Source organism: Barbus barbus (assembly GCF_936440315.1).
Source record: "Barbus barbus genome assembly, chromosome: 30".
NCBI classification, from domain to species: Eukaryota; Metazoa; Chordata; class Actinopteri; order Cypriniformes; family Cyprinidae; genus Barbus; species Barbus barbus.
Genome location: NC_136758.1, coordinates 27,142,642 through 27,160,093, shown reverse-complemented (window position 1 = coordinate 27,160,093; position 17,452 = coordinate 27,142,642). Strand labels below are relative to the sequence as shown.

At 36.4% G+C, this 17,452-nt stretch overlaps 1 protein-coding gene and 1 pseudogene across 2 annotated transcripts in view; both read left to right on the top strand.

Annotated features, from left to right (window-relative positions):
* Positions 1 to 4,233: 4,233 nt before the first annotated feature.
* LOC306850687 (NACHT, LRR and PYD domains-containing protein 3-like) lies at positions 4,234 to 11,056 on the top strand. The gene is made up of 6 exons (XM_079386477.1): positions 4,234 to 6,078; positions 6,412 to 6,582; positions 6,885 to 7,055; positions 7,406 to 7,570; positions 9,159 to 9,205; positions 9,325 to 11,056. The coding sequence occupies exons 1-6, from the start codon at positions 4,268 to 4,270 to the stop codon at positions 9,885 to 9,887; spliced, it is 2,928 nt and encodes a 975-aa protein (XP_079242603.1). The 5' UTR covers positions 4,234 to 4,267; the 3' UTR covers positions 9,888 to 11,056.
* A 4,926-nt stretch (positions 11,057 to 15,982) lies between these two features.
* The window catches only part of LOC306850683 (NACHT, LRR and PYD domains-containing protein 3-like), a 30,831-nt pseudogene continuing 29,361 nt past the window's right edge, over positions 15,983 to 17,452 (top strand). The window contains exon 1 of the transcript XR_013786035.1: positions 15,983 to 16,206. The product of XR_013786035.1 is annotated as an NACHT, LRR and PYD domains-containing protein 3-like (transcript). The remainder of the gene's footprint in view (positions 16,207 to 17,452) is intronic.

Here is a 17,452-nt window from a genome sequence, read left to right as displayed (position 1 = left end):
TTGTTTGATGTTGTTCATTGTCGAGACAGAGGTACGTTTGGACAAACATTTCTGGATACATTCTCATGAATAAATCAATCAGTGTGAATCTGCATGTGTAAATACTTATATTTCTGCCGTAATTTAAGAGTATTTTCAGATGCTTAAGTATCTTTAGTCTCTACTGAAAGTGTTTCTAGCTCACATTGATTCTTCGAGTTTTTCTGAATGTAGGCTATTGAACTAGAAATTGAGTTGTGCTTTTGACTGGTGATTCATCCAGAGCTTTGTTTTCATATATGCTTTAATATTGTGTGGCAGAGATTTCATTATTCCTCTTGTATGTCTAAAGAAGTTCATTTGGTTGCATATTTGTGTATTTTTCTGCAGCACTGCCTGTAAATGAATCTCTATGAGAAGAGAGAGGAGGAGGAGGATGTTCAGACACATAAAGCAGCATCTCCAGAACCCAGCTGTGTATCTATGAAGAGTGACAGATCCATGGGAATCCCTCCTCTTCTCAGTGAAGGAGCAGTGATCTCTGACCCTGAGTGAGTATAAACATGGGCTTCGTTCCACTCCACGTTTAGACAAACACTCACAAACTTCCCTAAGTATACTTCCCCTCTGGGGAATCCCGCTGCCATTTTGAAGTGAGTTCCACTTCGTGAAGTGGACGAGGTAAGTTTATATGGACAGACCCTCAACCCCTCGATTTTGACCGAGGGAACGAGTCTGCTTCATATGCACACTTTAGGCCACTCCACAGACTTTTAAAACCTTTTAGTTTGGCTTTTTAAACCAAACTAAATTAGACTCAAGACACTTAAAAAAAAAAACGAATTCTCATTCAAAAGTGTGCCAACTAGCCCCAATTATCACATAATTAAAAAAAAAAAAAATCATATCATATTTGTATAAATGTAATTTGTGATTTATTTGATATTAAATTATCTGTCCATGTGGTAAATATTAGGAATGCACTGACACCACTTTTTCCAGAATGAGTCCAATACAATACTTTTTCTTTCGTACTTGCCAATACTGATACCCAGAGCCATCGCAAGGGCTGTTCCAAGTGTGCGAAAGCACAGGGCCTTGTCCTCATGGCAAAATAAAGTGACAGACTTGATAGGTTTAAAGTTCACGTTTTTGTCATTTGAAAGACTATAATAGCTAAAAGTTAGCGTGTAACCGTGTTTCTTGGTACATTCGTGTCAGTGAGCACGTCTAGCAAAAGAGCTTTATAAGTGCATTTTTAATTCTAATTTTGGCCGCCTCTGAAATGGGTCAGACAACCCCCCACCCCAACCCCTAAAGAGGACCTCACACCTCAACTGCATGATGGCATTTAGTGTGTGGAATAAGGACCACCCACAGCAGTGCTAACGAGACATGCTGTGAGTGAGTTGCAAGTTTTCTGAGTTAAAAATCAGTTAAAAGTGTTTGAAACACTCAGTTTTATTGTGGATTTATCCTGTGGGTAACTTGTTGGGCAGCTGTTAATATATGTTTGGCATTGAATGTGTTGTTTTATGTTGAGTTATTTTGACTTTGACTAACCCACAATCGTAATTAATGTGTGTGTTGTCTTGTGATTTATGTAGAACTGATTAATTCTCAATGCAATGAAATCCTTACATCCATGTGTTGTATCCATTGTGCAGGTATGGTGTAGAAATGTTTTAATGTGTTTAATGAATTAATTGTTTCATTAGTAGAGTTGCACGTGTTTGCAACTAGGTGGGGATGCTGTCCCTTAACATCTGAATTTAATTTAATTGTTCTGCATTTGCCTGAAAATATTGTATTTGTTTAATTATTTTAATTGATTTGTGATTAATTCATTGAAAATGTTTATTATAAATCCACTTGGTAAAGAGGCTGCTCAGGCAAGACCATCACACTCGCACACTCAATACCTGTACTTTCATTGAATTCGTCATTTAAAAACCCCAGAAACAAATAATAATAATAAATAATTACAATAACTGAATATGAATCATGTTTGTTGGCTTCATTTAGTAAACAGATAGTTCCTTCAGTTATTTGCACACTTAATTATACCTGTTAAAATGTATTGTACAAGAAAATATAATGTGCTTACATAGTGTGTGGCATACTAGCCATGTTGAATACACGATTCAGCTGATACAATGATACAAGGCTGAACCCATGGTTAAAGCTGAAACAGTTTCTAGTGGCTTTAGATGATGAAATAATGTGAAAAATGTGAAAGAATATTACTGTAAGTGATGTTGTTTGATATTGTGTGATATTTGGGAGTGACTAATGCAGTGTGATTAAATGGTGAAAACATAAGTAATGTGTATTTCTGGCTAAAGAGATGAGTCTTTAGTTTAGACTTAAGCTGGAAGAGTCTCAGTCTTGAACATTGCCAGGAAATCTGTTGCAGAGTGAAATTGGAAAAGGCTCTACCTCTGTTTGTGGATTTTGATATTCACAATATTTAGCTATATTACATATTCAGTGATTATAGCGTGAGAATATTGCTCAGATACTGAGGTGTTGGAGCAGTCAGTGTCCTCCAATAAATGGACTTTTTCCATTTATTTCTCATATACAAATTACAACATTATTTGAAGCATAAACACATTTGAAAACCTGACAAAAAGAGAAAGGTGCTTAAAACATTTGCGTTGCTTCATAAAAATGGGTGGAGCTAAAGAGCTCTTTTGGTGCAATACATTTTTTCACCTCGAATTCCACTATTAAATGATTATCTTTAAAATAAGTTGAAATAATGCAGGCTGACGGCTTCAACAAATAATAAACTATATAAACTACTGATTAAGTACTGGTTATTTGTCATTTTATGTTTGTTAGTTGTCTTTCACCAAACAGAGAAGGTTTGTGTGGCGTTAGTGTGATTAACATTCATTTAGAAACAGAAATTTAAAACAGCACATCCAAGAGGAATATTTTAGTGATTCTCTTTTTTTATTTTTTATTATTTCTCCTCTGTTCCTTCTGGTTTTCTACAGCATGGACTGTAAAATGAGTCTGTGTGAGACGAGAGCGGAGGATGTTCAGACACATAAAGCAGCATCTCCAGAACCCAGCTGTGTGTCTGTGAAGAGTGACAGATCCAAGGGAGTCCCTCCTCTTCTGAGTGATGGAGCAGTGACCTCTGACCCTGAGTGAGTGTAAAAACTGATAAACAAGGATGTAGACCTAGAAACACGTTTAAACCATGTTCTGCAATATAAGTCCATTATCCATATCATCTGTCCCTCAGATGTCTGCAGCACATCATATATGGTAAAGGTGTTGTTTAAACAAAGAACTGTAATGATTACATTAGTTTTTAAAGTCAATTCTAAATTTTCTAAAGTGATGTAGTGGTCAGTTACGTGTCTCTCTATCTGACTGATGTAATATGTAGTTTGTCAGTCATAATTCTGAAACTTACATAGCTGAACCTGTGGACTCTAGGATGATGAAAAATGTGAAAAAGTGTTATAATAATGAAATAATGTTCCGCATTAATGTATCAGTGTAAAGTGCATCATTCAGAATTCCGGAAATGTTGGGACGTTTTTTACATTTGAATAAAATGAAAACTAAAAGACTTTCAAATCACATGCCAACTTTTTTGAGACATGTAGCAGGCATCAAATTTTGAAATGAGCTCATTTTGTGCATAAAATTATAAAATTTCTCAGTTTAAACATTTATGTTATCTATGTTCTATTGTGAATAAAATATTGGCTCATGTGATTTGAAATTCTTTTAGTTTTCATTTTATTCAAATTAAAAAAAAACGTCGTTGTAAGGTTGCACATTATACCAGTGCTATGGTACTATCATCAATGCTAACATTTTTTACTGAAGATATTATTTAAAGACACATTTAAGTTTCAGCTTTAAAAAGCCTCCCTTTATTTTTTTTATTAAACTGCTTTGCGATTCTGTGGGAAAGTGAAGAAATTAAAATACATTCAGAACTGTTATTTTGTGTAATTATATTCCAATTTTCGCCATTATAAAATATTGTGCTGTCTTCACTGTAGCATTCACACACACACACACACAGACAGATAGCCACATTCGGGAGCACAGCACCTTGTTGTCAGTGCTTCAGTTTTTATATTCTTATGCATTTCACAGTTTTCCCTGTTCATCTCAATGTTTCTGCAGAGTAAGAAGAGGCAATGTGAGCAGACCAGGGACATCCCTTCTGACTCACTTTGTCTACTACTCTCAGAATCTCTTCAGGAAGAATAACAAAAAAACAGCCCTGCAGACAAACACACAGAAGACACACATGCAGGAGACTGCAGACCTGCAGCACATTTCTATCGGACTACAGAGAGTCAAAGACCAACACAAAACCAGCATGAAGAAGAGGTATGAGAGATTATTTGAGGGAATCAAACTAGAAGAGAATCAAACCCTCCTAAACAGTATCTACACACAGCTCTACATCATAGAGGGAGAGAGTGAAGGAGTGAATGAAGAACATGAGGTTTTGCAGTTGGAGAAAAGACCCAGAACACAAGACACTCCAATCTGCTGCAATGACATCTTTAAACCCTTACATCAACCAGGATGTGAGGAGAAAGACAAAATCAAGACTGTTCTTACCAAAGGCATCGCTGGAATTGGAAAAACCGTCTCTGTGCAGAAGTTCATTCTGGACTGGACCGAGGGCAAAGCCAATCAGGATGTAGATTTCATGTTTGTGCTTCCATTTCGAGAGCTGAACTTGGTTAAAGATCATCAGTACAGTCTTCACAGACTTCTGCTGGACTTTAACCCTAAACTTCAGGATCTGGGCTTAAAGATTTATGAGGAGTATAAAGTTGTGTTCATCTTTGATGGTCTGGATGAAAGCAGAATTACACTGTTTTCAGATGATGAGAAGGTTTGTGATGTTAATGAGTCTTCATCAGTGGGTGTGTTGATGTCAAACCTCATCAGAGGAGAGTTGCTTCCCTCTGCTCTCATCTGGATCACCTCCAGACCAGCAGCTGCCAATCAGATCCCCTCAAAATACATCAACCGTGTGACAGAAATTCAGGGATTCAATGAGCCTCAGAAGGAGGAATATTTCAGAAAGAGAATCAGTGATGAGCATCAAGCCAGCAGAATCATCTCACACATTAGAAGATCAAGAAGCCTCAACATCATGTGTCATATCCCCGTCTTCTGCTGGATCTCAGCCACTGTGCTTCAAAACCTCCTGAAACAAGATGACAGTGCAGGAATCCCTCAAACTCTGACTGAAATGTACATCCATTTCCTGCTGACTCAGATCAACATGAGGAATCATAAGTATGTTGAGAAAAAAACAAAGAAACTCTTGAACTCCAACAGAGACATGATTGTGAAACTTGCTGAGCTGGCTTTCAAACAGTTGATGAAGGGCAATGTGATGTTCTATGAAGAGGACCTGACTGAGAGCGGCATAGATGTCACTGATGCCGCAGTGTATTCTGGGATTTGCACTGAGATCTTTAAGGAGGAATCTGTGATTCATCAGAGGAAAGTCTACTGCTTCATTCATCTGAGCTTTCAGGAGTTTCTAGCGGCGTTCTTTGTATTTTACTGCCATGTCATCAAGGACAAAGAATCACTGAAGTCATTTCTGAATAAAACATGGCAGCAGTCCAGTCTCTCTCTGTATGATCTACTAAAGTCAGTAGTTGATGAAGCCTTACAGAGTGAAAATGGAAAACTGGATCTTTTCCTGCGGTTCCTGCTGGGCGTCTCACTAAAGTCCAATCAGAGACTCTTACAGGATCTACTGACACACACAGTGAACAGCTCAAAGACCATCAAGAGATTCATACAAGACATTAAAGATACAATCAAGAGTGATGTTGGTCTCTCAGCTGACAGATGCATCAATCTGTTCCTCTGTCTTCTGGAAATGAAGGATCAGACTCTGTTCAGAGAGATTCAGGAGTTTGTAAAATCAGAGAATCAACTATCTCCATCTCACTGCTCAACAATCGCCTATATGCTTCAGATATCAGAGGTGGTGCTGGATGAGTTGGATCTGAAGAAATACAACACATCAGATGAAGGTAGAAGGAGACTGATACAAGCTGTGGTGAACTGCAGAAAAGCTCTGTGAGTATTTATGTGATTAAACATGAAACTGAATGTATGTTTTGTTGAGACACAGTAACGTTCAAATTTCTCCATCAAATCATGACTCTGTTTTCTTTAATATTTTTATTTTATAGTAGTTTATCTTTTGAAATGTTATTAATATAGTTTATCTTTTGAAATGTCACAATGTGTTGTTAGTTGTATACTACCTGGAGTAACAGTAATAGCTATATTTTTTGGCGTTTATCTGTCCTACTTCCTCCTTATTACTTTACTGTGACTCTGAAGCCACATGTTTTTGAACACTGAAAACGTGTTGCTAAGATAAACACATTTCATCCGGTGTTGTAGACTTGCTGACTGTAATCTCACTGATCAGTGCTGTGAAAGTTTGTCTTCATCTCTACACTCATCAAACTCACTGAGAGAGCTGGACCTGAGTAACAATGACCTGCAGGATTCAGGAGTGACGCTTCTGTCTAATGGACTGAAGAGTTCACACTGTCAACTCAACATACTGAGGTAAGAAAACCTAAGGTTCTCTTGGTTATGAAATTAAAGATGTCCTCTGTTCTGGTCCTATTATCTTGGGATAATACTTTGACTTTGTAATTGCTCCAGCTTGTTGTTTTAAAAATATTTTTTTGTTTCTTGAAGCAACAACAAAACAATTAACAACAAAAAAATTGCAAATATCCAAGTATAGAGGAGTGGACATTTCTGCTACATGATTTTTTGCACGTATTTCCAGTTATATATCAGATTATAAAATATTTATCCCACCATGTCTTTTTTATTGAATTGTATTTCATTCTGTGTTTTAGACTTGCTTGCTGTAATCTCACTGATCAGTGCTGTGAAAGATTGTCTTCATCTCTACAATCATCAAACTCACTGAGAGAGCTGGACCTGAGTCACAATGACCTGCAGGATTCAGGAGTGAAGCTTCTGTCTGATGGACTAAAGAGTTCACACTGTCAACTCAACATACTGAGGTAAGAAAAACAGATAAAGTTTTACTTGGTTATGAAATTAAAGATGCCATCTGCTCTGGGCCAGATCTCAAGGGTCTTTGTAATATACCAGTGTGTCTGTCTGAAACCTGTTGTTTTTAAAAATTATTTATTCACTGAGTAACTTCTTACGTTTGTGAGGAGTGGAGACGAACAGAAACTGTTATTGAGATCAATTCTGTTCCATCAACACTGTGTCACTGAGTAAAATGCTGAAATGAACCTGTAATCAGTGATCTGTGTACACTGAATCAATCAGAATTACAGTAATCGGTTTAAGATGATCTCCAATCCCAAATGATGTGATGTTGAGTGTTTGTGTGTGTTTGTAGATTATCTGGCTGTATGGTGACAGAAGAAGGCTTTGGTTTTCTGGCTTCAGCTCTGAGTTCAAACCCCTCACACCTGAGAGAGCTAGATCTGAGCTACAATCATCCAGGACAATCATCATTATTCAAACTGCTCTCTGATCCAAACTGTACACTGGACAAACTCAAGTATGTTCAACACTAACAATCATCCTATCATGTGTGTTTGTACGTGAATGCACTACAAACTCACATGTACAGCTGCAATCAAAAGTATGTAAGCCCTTTGACCTGAAAGACATTTTGCTGCTGAGAACTAAGTAACAAATGCATCAGTAAACCCAATTTACTTTAAACATTGAAACAATGTTTAGAGTAAATCTAATTTATGCTAAACATTGATGTACAAAATTACTCAACACTCAAAAGTCAAATTTTGTGCAGAATCTTTTAGACTTTATAACCTCTTCTTCTTGGTCAAGAGTGGTATTTCTTGGTTGAGGTGTCCTGTCATGAAGGCCATGATTGTTTAGTGTTCTTCTTGTGCTCTACAATTAAATAAATGTCTCTGGGAACCTTTGTGCCCTACTATATAAATAAGTGGTTTAAAAACAACAATGCTGAATGGTGACATTATCACGTTTAATATGCCACTAAACTATAGATACGCTTTTTAAAAAGCTCTGTATCTTCAGAAAAGCATACATTTGTAGATTATTACAGTCTTGAATAATTTTGATTGGAGCTGAATATAGATCCATGCATACAGCACATATATAAACATACAGTACATACTGCACAGGAAAATAATGTGTTTGAACCATGTGATTGAAGATGACCTTATAGGATTATAATAACAAAGTATAAATTCTTTATAATTAAGTAAAATTTTTGATATTTCTACTTTACTGACATATTGTTTGTTAACTTTTATTTAACTGATTTGTAATAGAAAATGAATGTGTCAAAGTCAAATAATAGAATACACTCAACATTCATTTAACAGAGGTGTCGTGTATGAATCAGTATTAACTAGGTGTACTGAAGAATGTCTAAAAAACGTAATGCCGTGTGATATATAACACAAGTAACAGTAATAAGTAACTTTTAATACATATAGTTGCATACAGACCCAAGTCAAAAGAGTTCATCCCCAAATCTCTATGATGTCTGTTCTGTATATAGTTTGCTTTGTATTTGTAGTAGGACACTTTCTCTGTGAATTGTTCAGCAGTTCTTGAGCGAGAGTTCATCTGAAAAAAAAATGTCATGATTAACTCACCCTAATGATGTTTCCAACCTGTATTCAGTTCTTTCTTCTGTGGAACATAAAGCAAATTTAAAAATATTTAAGTTTCCTTTAACTTTCATTGCATGAACAAAAAACTTGTTCTTCAAAACATATTATGTTTTGCAAAGGAGGAAATTCATACAGGTTTGCAACAATATGAGGGTGAGTAAATGATGAACAATTGTAATCTTTGGGTGAAGTATACTTTGACTCTTACACATTTGCATGCTTTATACAACACTGCTTGATTCAGTTCAACAGCTTCTTGTGATAACAGCAGCATCTGAGAAACAGACTCAAGTCTCTGATCCCAAAAACACCAATTCAAAGCTTGCGGCTTCTCTAGAAAGTAATCATTGCTGTTTGAGACATGAAGCAAAAAGGGATTGAAGATACACAGAAATCATAGACTAAATGAGAAAAAATATGTTTTATTATGTTATAATATAGATACAGATGATCACTTTTATTTTATTGTTATTATAGTGTGGATCATGGAGGAGAGTTCAGGATTACAGCAGGACTGCAGAAATGTAGGTCCCTCTCATTCACTCTCTCTCTCACACACACAGACACACAAATACCTTTGATCATAGTTTTTAGTTTTTTTTGGTGTGTGTGTTATAAATGTAATAATCTCTCTTGTGTTCAGATGCATGCAATCTCACACTGGATCCAAACACAGCATACACTCATCTCGCTCTGTCTGAGAGGAACAGAAAGGTGACACGTGTGAGAGACAAGCAGCCATATCTTGATCATCCAGAGAGATTTGATGAGTGTCATCAGGTTCTGTGTAGAGAGAGTCTGACTGGACGCTGCTACTGGGAGGCTGAATGGAGGGGTGCGGGGGTTAATATATCAGTGGCATATAAAGGAATCAACAGGAAAGGACATGGTGAAAACTTGTGGTTTGGATACAGTGAAATGTCATGGAGTCTGAACTGCTCATATAACAGTTTTACTTTGTGGCACAATAATAAGAAAACAAACAAATCAGTCCCTTCGCATCGCCCTAATAGAGTAGGAGTGTATCTGGACTGGTCAGCCGACCGTCTGTCCTTCTACAGCGTCTCTGACACACACACACTCACACACTTACACACATTCAACAGCACATTCACTGAACCCCTCTATGCTGGATTTAGATTGTATTATTCTGATACCTCAGTGTCTCTGTGTGAGTTAAAACATCTTCCTGTGAGAAACAACTGAGACACAATTGAGTGAAAGAAACACTCACATTATCTCTCTCTTTAACTCTCACAACTGTAAACATTTTCCCTCTTGCTTTCTCTTAATTTCAGTATGTATAGAGAAACACAGGTTGTCTTCAGTCTAAATGAGACATACCACAGACTTCTACTGTGCGCAAGGCAGCAGCCTTATGCTCCGGTCTCGCAAAGTCAACATAGTTATATGTGCCTGACTCGCTTATATCTGACTGATAATGAGTGTTTATTACTGTTAGGAGAGGATAATATGAGTAAGAGCAAAAAAAAAAGATTTTGAATTATGTCTTGCTCGTATCTGACAGCTATCACAATACATTCAATGACCAGCTTGTGTCTTGAGCTCATCATTATTATGGGCTGATACTTTATCCTCAAATTTTGTATTTTACCCTGTTGTTTCCTAATACTTAAAGCCATTATTAGAAAATCATTAAATATACAATTAACTATCATTATTATTGTAGTTTTCAGTCAATACAATAAAAAATAATTTTTAGTTGTTTTTTCATGTGCATTTTTATCACTCAGTAGGTTAGATTACAAATACTTAATTTGTCATTTATTATAAACATTTACTAATCTAGTATTTTTTTTTCACAGATATTTGTCCACTTGATATTTGCTCTTCTCCGATATAGAAATGAGTCTAAAAAAACTAGATTTGTGCCGACTTTTTTCATGTCCACTACAATGGACTCCAGAACTGAAGCAACATAAAAATCCTCATATTTTAACCATACATAATAAGTAGAGTTTGTGTACTAGAGTTGAACTAGTTGAACTATCCACTATGGCTGTTTCTCACTAAAACCAATAAAAAAAAAATAGATTGACAGGCTATGGACACTTTGAAAACATAAAGTAAATCATATTAATAATATCCAACATCAGTGTTCATAAAACATTAACATTAGAATGTGTGGCTCTGTATTTTAGCCTCGAAATGCTTCCACAAATTATACAACTAATTTATGAGGTTACTGCTGATATCTTTCAAAACCAGATGTCCATTGTGATGGATATTACTTCTTTTTTTTTTTAATCCTGTGTTCTGCAAGTCTGAAGGATCACTTGATAGTCTTAATTTTTGTTGATGAGGCTACCATGAACATAAATCTGCATATAAAAGTTAAAAAGTGGTCTTCCTCCTCTTCTTGTCATGTCTCTCTTTTGTGATGCCTGTCAATCAGATTAAGTTAGGAGTCATATCTTCATTGTGGGTAGTTGATCAGGGACCAATCAGTGACCAGGCATTACTTATATTATAAAAACATAACATTTTATTGGTTTAAACAATGGGCACAGGGTCTGAAGAGGTTAATAAAAAAATTGCAGGTGAAGAGATGTGTGAAATTCAAGATTCGCTGATTTTCTATAGTAGCTTTTTTGACCTTGTTGGACCTCACAAGAAAACAAACTTCTGTGACACAACTCAACCTCATCCTCACACGTTCTGTATCACTGACAACCACCTTGTTACTCCATTAAATAACTGTCTCATCTTTCTCCAGTTCTCTGCCACACTCTTTTCATGCTCACCAATGACTCTTCTGTTCTCTGTGCACCTTTGCTTTGATCACTGGGGTTCTTTAAAGTTCAGCGCCCACTCCTCTTCGTTTCTCTGTTTACACAATGGGCTCGATCATACTGGCACACAGCTGCTTCTACCACTGCTATGCAGATGATACAGCTCTATCTGTAATTTCAACAAAAGAGCAACAACGTGCAAGTGCTATTACACGTCTTGGTTAGCCTAACACAGTACAGATTATTATTATTTTTTTAAATAAAAAGACAGATAGATAAAATAAAACTAGAATAGAGAGTGCTAGAGTTAGAGGGTCAAGTAAAGATGCAACAGATGAGTTTTTAACCGTTTCTTGAAGATGGGTAAGGATTCAGCTGCTGGGATTGAGTTGGGCAGGTCATTCCACCAGATGGGAACAGTTAATGAAAAAGTCTGTGAAAGTTTTTTTGTGCGTCTTTAGGGTGACAATAATGTGTCGTTCACTTGAAGAACGCAAGCTTCTAGAGGCACATAAGTCTGAAGAACTGGATTTAGGTGAAGGGGTGCAGAGCCAGTGGTGGTTCTGTAGGCAAACATTGCCTTGAATTTAATGCGAGCAGCTATTGGTAGCCAGTGCAAACTGATGAACAGAGCCGTGACGTGCGTTCTTTTCGGCTCATTGAAGATTAATCTTGCAGCGGCATTTTGGATTAATTGTAGAGGTTTAATAGAATTGGCTGGAAGACCTGCCAAGAGAGCATTGTAATTGTCAAGTCTGGACAGAACAAGAGCCTGAACAAGGAATAAATGAAATAATCTTAACTAAAGGACATTTAAAGCATGTATTTCTGTACATTTCGAAATAAGGTGCATTAAAAGTCAACAAATTCTTGCTTAGTATTAATTAAAAACATATCGCCGTGTATTTAATCTTTTAAATAACAGCAGAGTGAAAAAATAAATAAATTAAGTAATTTTTCATAATTACATCTCCAGCCATTCATAAATGTCCATGTATATATCTACATACTTTATTTCTTGCATCTGCATTACATAACTACACAGCCTGAACTCTCTTCCATTATTCACACTGTTGAAAAAGAGAGAGATTTCACACTCATTTTACAAAAATTAAGATTTTGTATTATAGCTGTTGTGAAGGACCAGACTGGGTTGGATCCATTTGCAGCTTTATTTAGATTGGTCAAACAGGCAGGGTCAAACACCAGCAAACTGAACAATCGAGGCAAGGCAGAGACAGAGTCGAGAAGCAGGCAAAAGGTCGAGGCAGGCAGGGATAATCAAGGGTCCAGTAAACAAATCCAAGTCAGGGAAGGCAGAGAACAATCAGTAACGTTAAACAGTCCAAGGGTCGAGACGTACAACACAAACACGGGTAATAATGCTCAGAAATGACAGCCAGGGCAAATCAAGACTTCGCAGTGTGGTGCTGTGTGTGAATGGTTTATATGTGTGTATGTTAATGATGTGGAGTGCAATCAGTCCCAGGTATGAGGCATGATGGGAATTGGAGTTCATGAGAGTGCTAATATTCGGGCAATGGCTCCCTCTGGTGGTGCGAGGGAGGCGGTACAGGAACCTCTTCCATAACAATATCTTATTACATTTAAGATGGACCTCTAAATGCATCTAAATGCTCATGTTATTTTTTTATCATAAACAGATTAAATTAAGTACACATTTAAAGTACACACATACAGTATATATTTTGAAAATATTTACATGTGTATAATTATATTCATATAATATATAAATATTTTATATATATATATATATATATATATATATATATATATATATATATATATATATGTAACATATTTTTCTTAAATATATACATGCAGGTCTGTATTTATATATACATAATAAAGATAGACAGTACATACATATATTATGTGAACTAAAACTTTTATTTTTGATGCGATTAATCGTTTGACAGCACTAGTAGATTCTGAAATCAAATTAATATAATTCTCCATGTCTCTTTAAAAAACCCCCAAAGACAGGTTTACAATTTGAGAATTTGCATTTGTGAACAAATGAAAATAGTTTTTGGTTTCATATCCCCAGTCAAATATTTATGAAATTAGGAGGTATCCATTTTTCCTTAGATGCGATTATGTTAACAACTGTTCCTTTTGATCAAATTGTACGGAACATCTTTTTTATGATTGTAAATTTGCCTGTGCCTTTTGGGAAGATTTGCATTACTTTTTTTATTGAATGCATGAAAAAAAAAACCCCAATAAAAATAGTCATCGTCAAATCACAACAACAGTCCAGGGTCATTCAGTTTTTCAGTCCAGAGGAAGTGCGAAGTTTAAACCAATTTTAAAAAAAAAGAGATTTGTGTTTATACAGTAGATTCTTGTTATTCCAGATTAGATACGAGAGAGGTGTAAAATTGTGTTTAAAAATGAGGGACCAAGCCAACAACATTTGTCTATGAAAAGAGATAATTTAACAGGGATTTTCATGATGTTATAGTTACAGATTAATAAGAAACTTAAACCACCTAGTTTGGAAAAAACATTAGGGATCAGATTCCATATAGATGAGGGCTTATTGATACACTTTTTTATCCAATTTATTTTAAAGGTGTTGTTTAAAGTGGTGAAATCAACCCTTTATCAATGGTGTTCATAAATACAGGTTTTCTAATAAAATGAGTTTTATTCTTCCAAACAAAGTTGAGAAGCATTGCATCAATTTTTTTTTAAGAATGGCAGTGTCAACATTCAAAGAGAGAGCAGCATATGTTAACCTTGACAAACCTTCAGCTTTAGTAAGATTAGCATTACTGGTTATTTCCTAAATTTGAAGATTTACATGCTTTTTTCAGGCTTCTGATTGGCCAACATGGCTTAGTGGTTAGGGATATATCGCCACCTGTTGCTTAATAGCTTGTTTTTGTGTTTTCATGTGGACGAGATTTTTATTATTATTATTATTATTTAAATGATGGAGGAAAAACTCCCCGTGTACCTTCTTTACACTGCAGGCGAATATTTCAATTTTGTTTAAAAATCGCTCCGCTTTATAACTTAATGATCACGTAACATATGATACTAAACCAGTACGGACTTCCTTCCTTTTTCAGTCACTCCTGACACATTGCTGAAAACACAAAACTTTTATTCAGATTCTGAATCGTTTATAGAAAGCGAGTAAAAAGCGCTTCTGTATAATCACTAAAAAGCTGTCACTCACTTCAATTTATTACAATCTCACAATGTTCCTTTATAATCAATGAAGCTCTCTGAACTGCAAATAATATCTTATTTACGCTGAATGCTTGAGAGTTAGATTATGTATTATTATATCTTATATTAACCATTTGCACACACGAGCATTATCCTGACCGCAGACACAGGTTTACAAGCCACTTTTTACAGCGTTTTTCAGTCAATTTCTTGACTTTTCCTCCCTTATGAACAACACATAAATTACACGATAAATTATCCTTGTGTTTTCTCAGTTTGACCGATTTGAGCATCCATAAACAACGCAAAACACAGGCAACTTTAGTTTCTGCTACTGATTCCTATGGAGAAAAATTATTGCGCCACAGCAATGACGTCATGAATCAAAGACCGGAAATGTCCGTTTTATAGACATTTATTTAGAATGCTTCTGAAAGTACTAAAAAAATATTTGTGTTGGCATATGATATCATCCTCATTTGTCGTTGCGTGCATAACACTTTACTGCAGGGATTTTTGACATTTTCTGTAACCAGTGATTATATTTCCCAGTTGAAGCGGTTCAAGTCAAAAGTGAAACTATTTCAAAAGGAACACGAACAACATCAGGAGAGAAAAACTGTTTGTGAATAATGTGAATCATTTTAAAAACAAGTTTAATACTGCTATCTAGATAAAGAATGGATTTATTAACTGAATGAAGTTTGTGTTTGATGTTCCTCATTGTTGAGACAGAGGTAGGTTTGAAGCAACGCATTTCTGGATTCATTATCACGCATTTAATATTTAATAGCATCTGTAAATAGTTAGTTTTTATTTCTGTTGATAGCCTTGTATACCAAATACCAGCTGATAAAACACAGTATGTCTTTGTCGTAAAAATGGAAATGAAGCTTTGCTGAAATGTGTTTGTTTCTCAGGACAGCCATAAATTGATTCATACACCAGTAGTTTCTTAAACCGTTGAACTGTAAGTTGGACTGAAATAAATAATCAAATAGCTTGTTGTATTTGCACAGTAAAGGATACTTTCTACTCTTTTAGCATTGTGTGGATAAATGTGTTTAAAGAAGAATTCACCGCCACGAAACTGATATTATTACATCCAAGACGTTCATTTATATTAAACGTTGGTTTCATTCTGTATGTCTAAAGGTGTAAGTTGATGTACACTTATGTTCTGAGCCTGCATCTAAAATCTCATATTTTTCATACTATATAGTGGGTGAAACAGTAGGGGAAGAGTATCTGGATAACCTACTACTTCCAGCTGGAGTGTGCATCCAATGTACACATTACTATCACATAAAGCCACAGTTTCATACTGTATAGAACATTGTTTTTTAATGTTTGCGAAGTAATTTAATATTTTAAATAATTACCCTTGTGCCTGTGTGTTTTAACAGCACTTCCTGTAATATGAGTCTCTCTGAGCAGAGAAAGGAGGGGCTTTCTGCTCAGAAATGCAAAGCAGCATCTCCGGAACCCAGCTGCGTGTCTATGAAGAGTGACACATCCATGAACCCTCCCCCTAAACTTAGTGATGGAGTAGTGACCTCTGACCTTGAGTGAGTATAATGTGATTTCACTGCTGGAGACATTTTAAGGAGATTTTAAGATATTGCATTTTGTAGTTTTATTGTTCAGTGCTTTTTAAAATATATAATCTTTCTAAGCCATTTTTACCTATCTTCAAATAGGAATGTAATTAGGTGGCATGGCAATGGAGTAAGACGTGCCTAGCTCGGGCTCCCGCCGAATTCCTGTTTTATAAAGTAAATAAGTGACCTGTAACAAAACATTGGGTGGAATCTGTTTTGAATGCGTTTCTAAAACAAGAAAATAGTTGATATGTGGGCCAATGGCGGAAAAACTACGCAAATATAAATACGACGCATCATCTGGTACTAGGCCTAACACTGCCTCGACTTCGAGTTCCACCGTCACCTGATCGCGAATGACCCCACCCTCGCTGGACAGCCCAGAGAAGATGGACGCGACAGCCTTGAAATCAGAAATTCTTTGCTCGCTAAAACCGGACATTTCGGGGGTGATTAAATCCGAACTGAAAAGTGCACTTGCTGATGATTTCAGTTCTCTTAAAAACTAAATACAAGCGGTAAAAACGGAAATAATACGGCGGCGATTCACTCTGAGATAGACCAAATGAAGGCTACGATCAAGGAAGTGGAAGGCGGGCTGTCAGCGTGGTCAGACGAAGTGACAACCTTGCAATCTGCAAATCCTAAGACATGGAAGGACGGATGAGAAGGTGCAACATCAGGATACTGGGGGTGGCTGAGACGGATGGATCAAGCTCTACTGTGTCGGTTTCGAGGCTGCTGAGAGAATCGCTACAGCTGGAAAAGGATGTACTTGTGGACCGTTCGCACAGAAGTCTTGCACCAAGAGGTCCGGATGGAAACCCACGTGCCATCGTGGCTAAACTTCACCGCTGAGATTTAATGGGGATTCAATCGCCATTTTTCCAGACTACACTGCAAGCCTTGCTAAGGCCAGGGCTTCGTTCACGGAGGTTCGGAAACTGTTGTGTAACCGCCAGGGCGTCCGGTTTGGTCTCCTATTTCCAGCCCGACTACGCATCTCTCATGATGGTAAAGAAAAAGAATTCACTGATGCAGATGAAGCGATGAGATACGTCAAGAAGAACATCATACCTACAGAGACTCGAAAGTGACTGTGAGACTGAGTTCTGTGTATGTACGTTATTTCAACTTAAAACTTACCCCAATGGAGTAATAATTTGTTTCAATTTTATTATTATTATTATTATTTTTAGCTCTTGCCATGGGG

Excerpts from the sequence above, each read along its gene's own strand:
- LOC306850687 (XM_079386477.1), top strand. The coding sequence starts at position 4,268 with ATGCAGGAGACTGCAGACCTGCAGCACATTTCTATCGGACTACAGAGA. Across the intron at positions 6,079-6,411 it reads GTGAACTGCAGAAAAGCTCT|ACTTGCTGACTGTAATCTCA; the intron begins GTGAGTATTTAT and ends CCGGTGTTGTAG. Across the intron at positions 7,056-7,405 it reads TGTCAACTCAACATACTGAG|ATTATCTGGCTGTATGGTGA; the intron begins GTAAGAAAAACA and ends GTGTGTTTGTAG.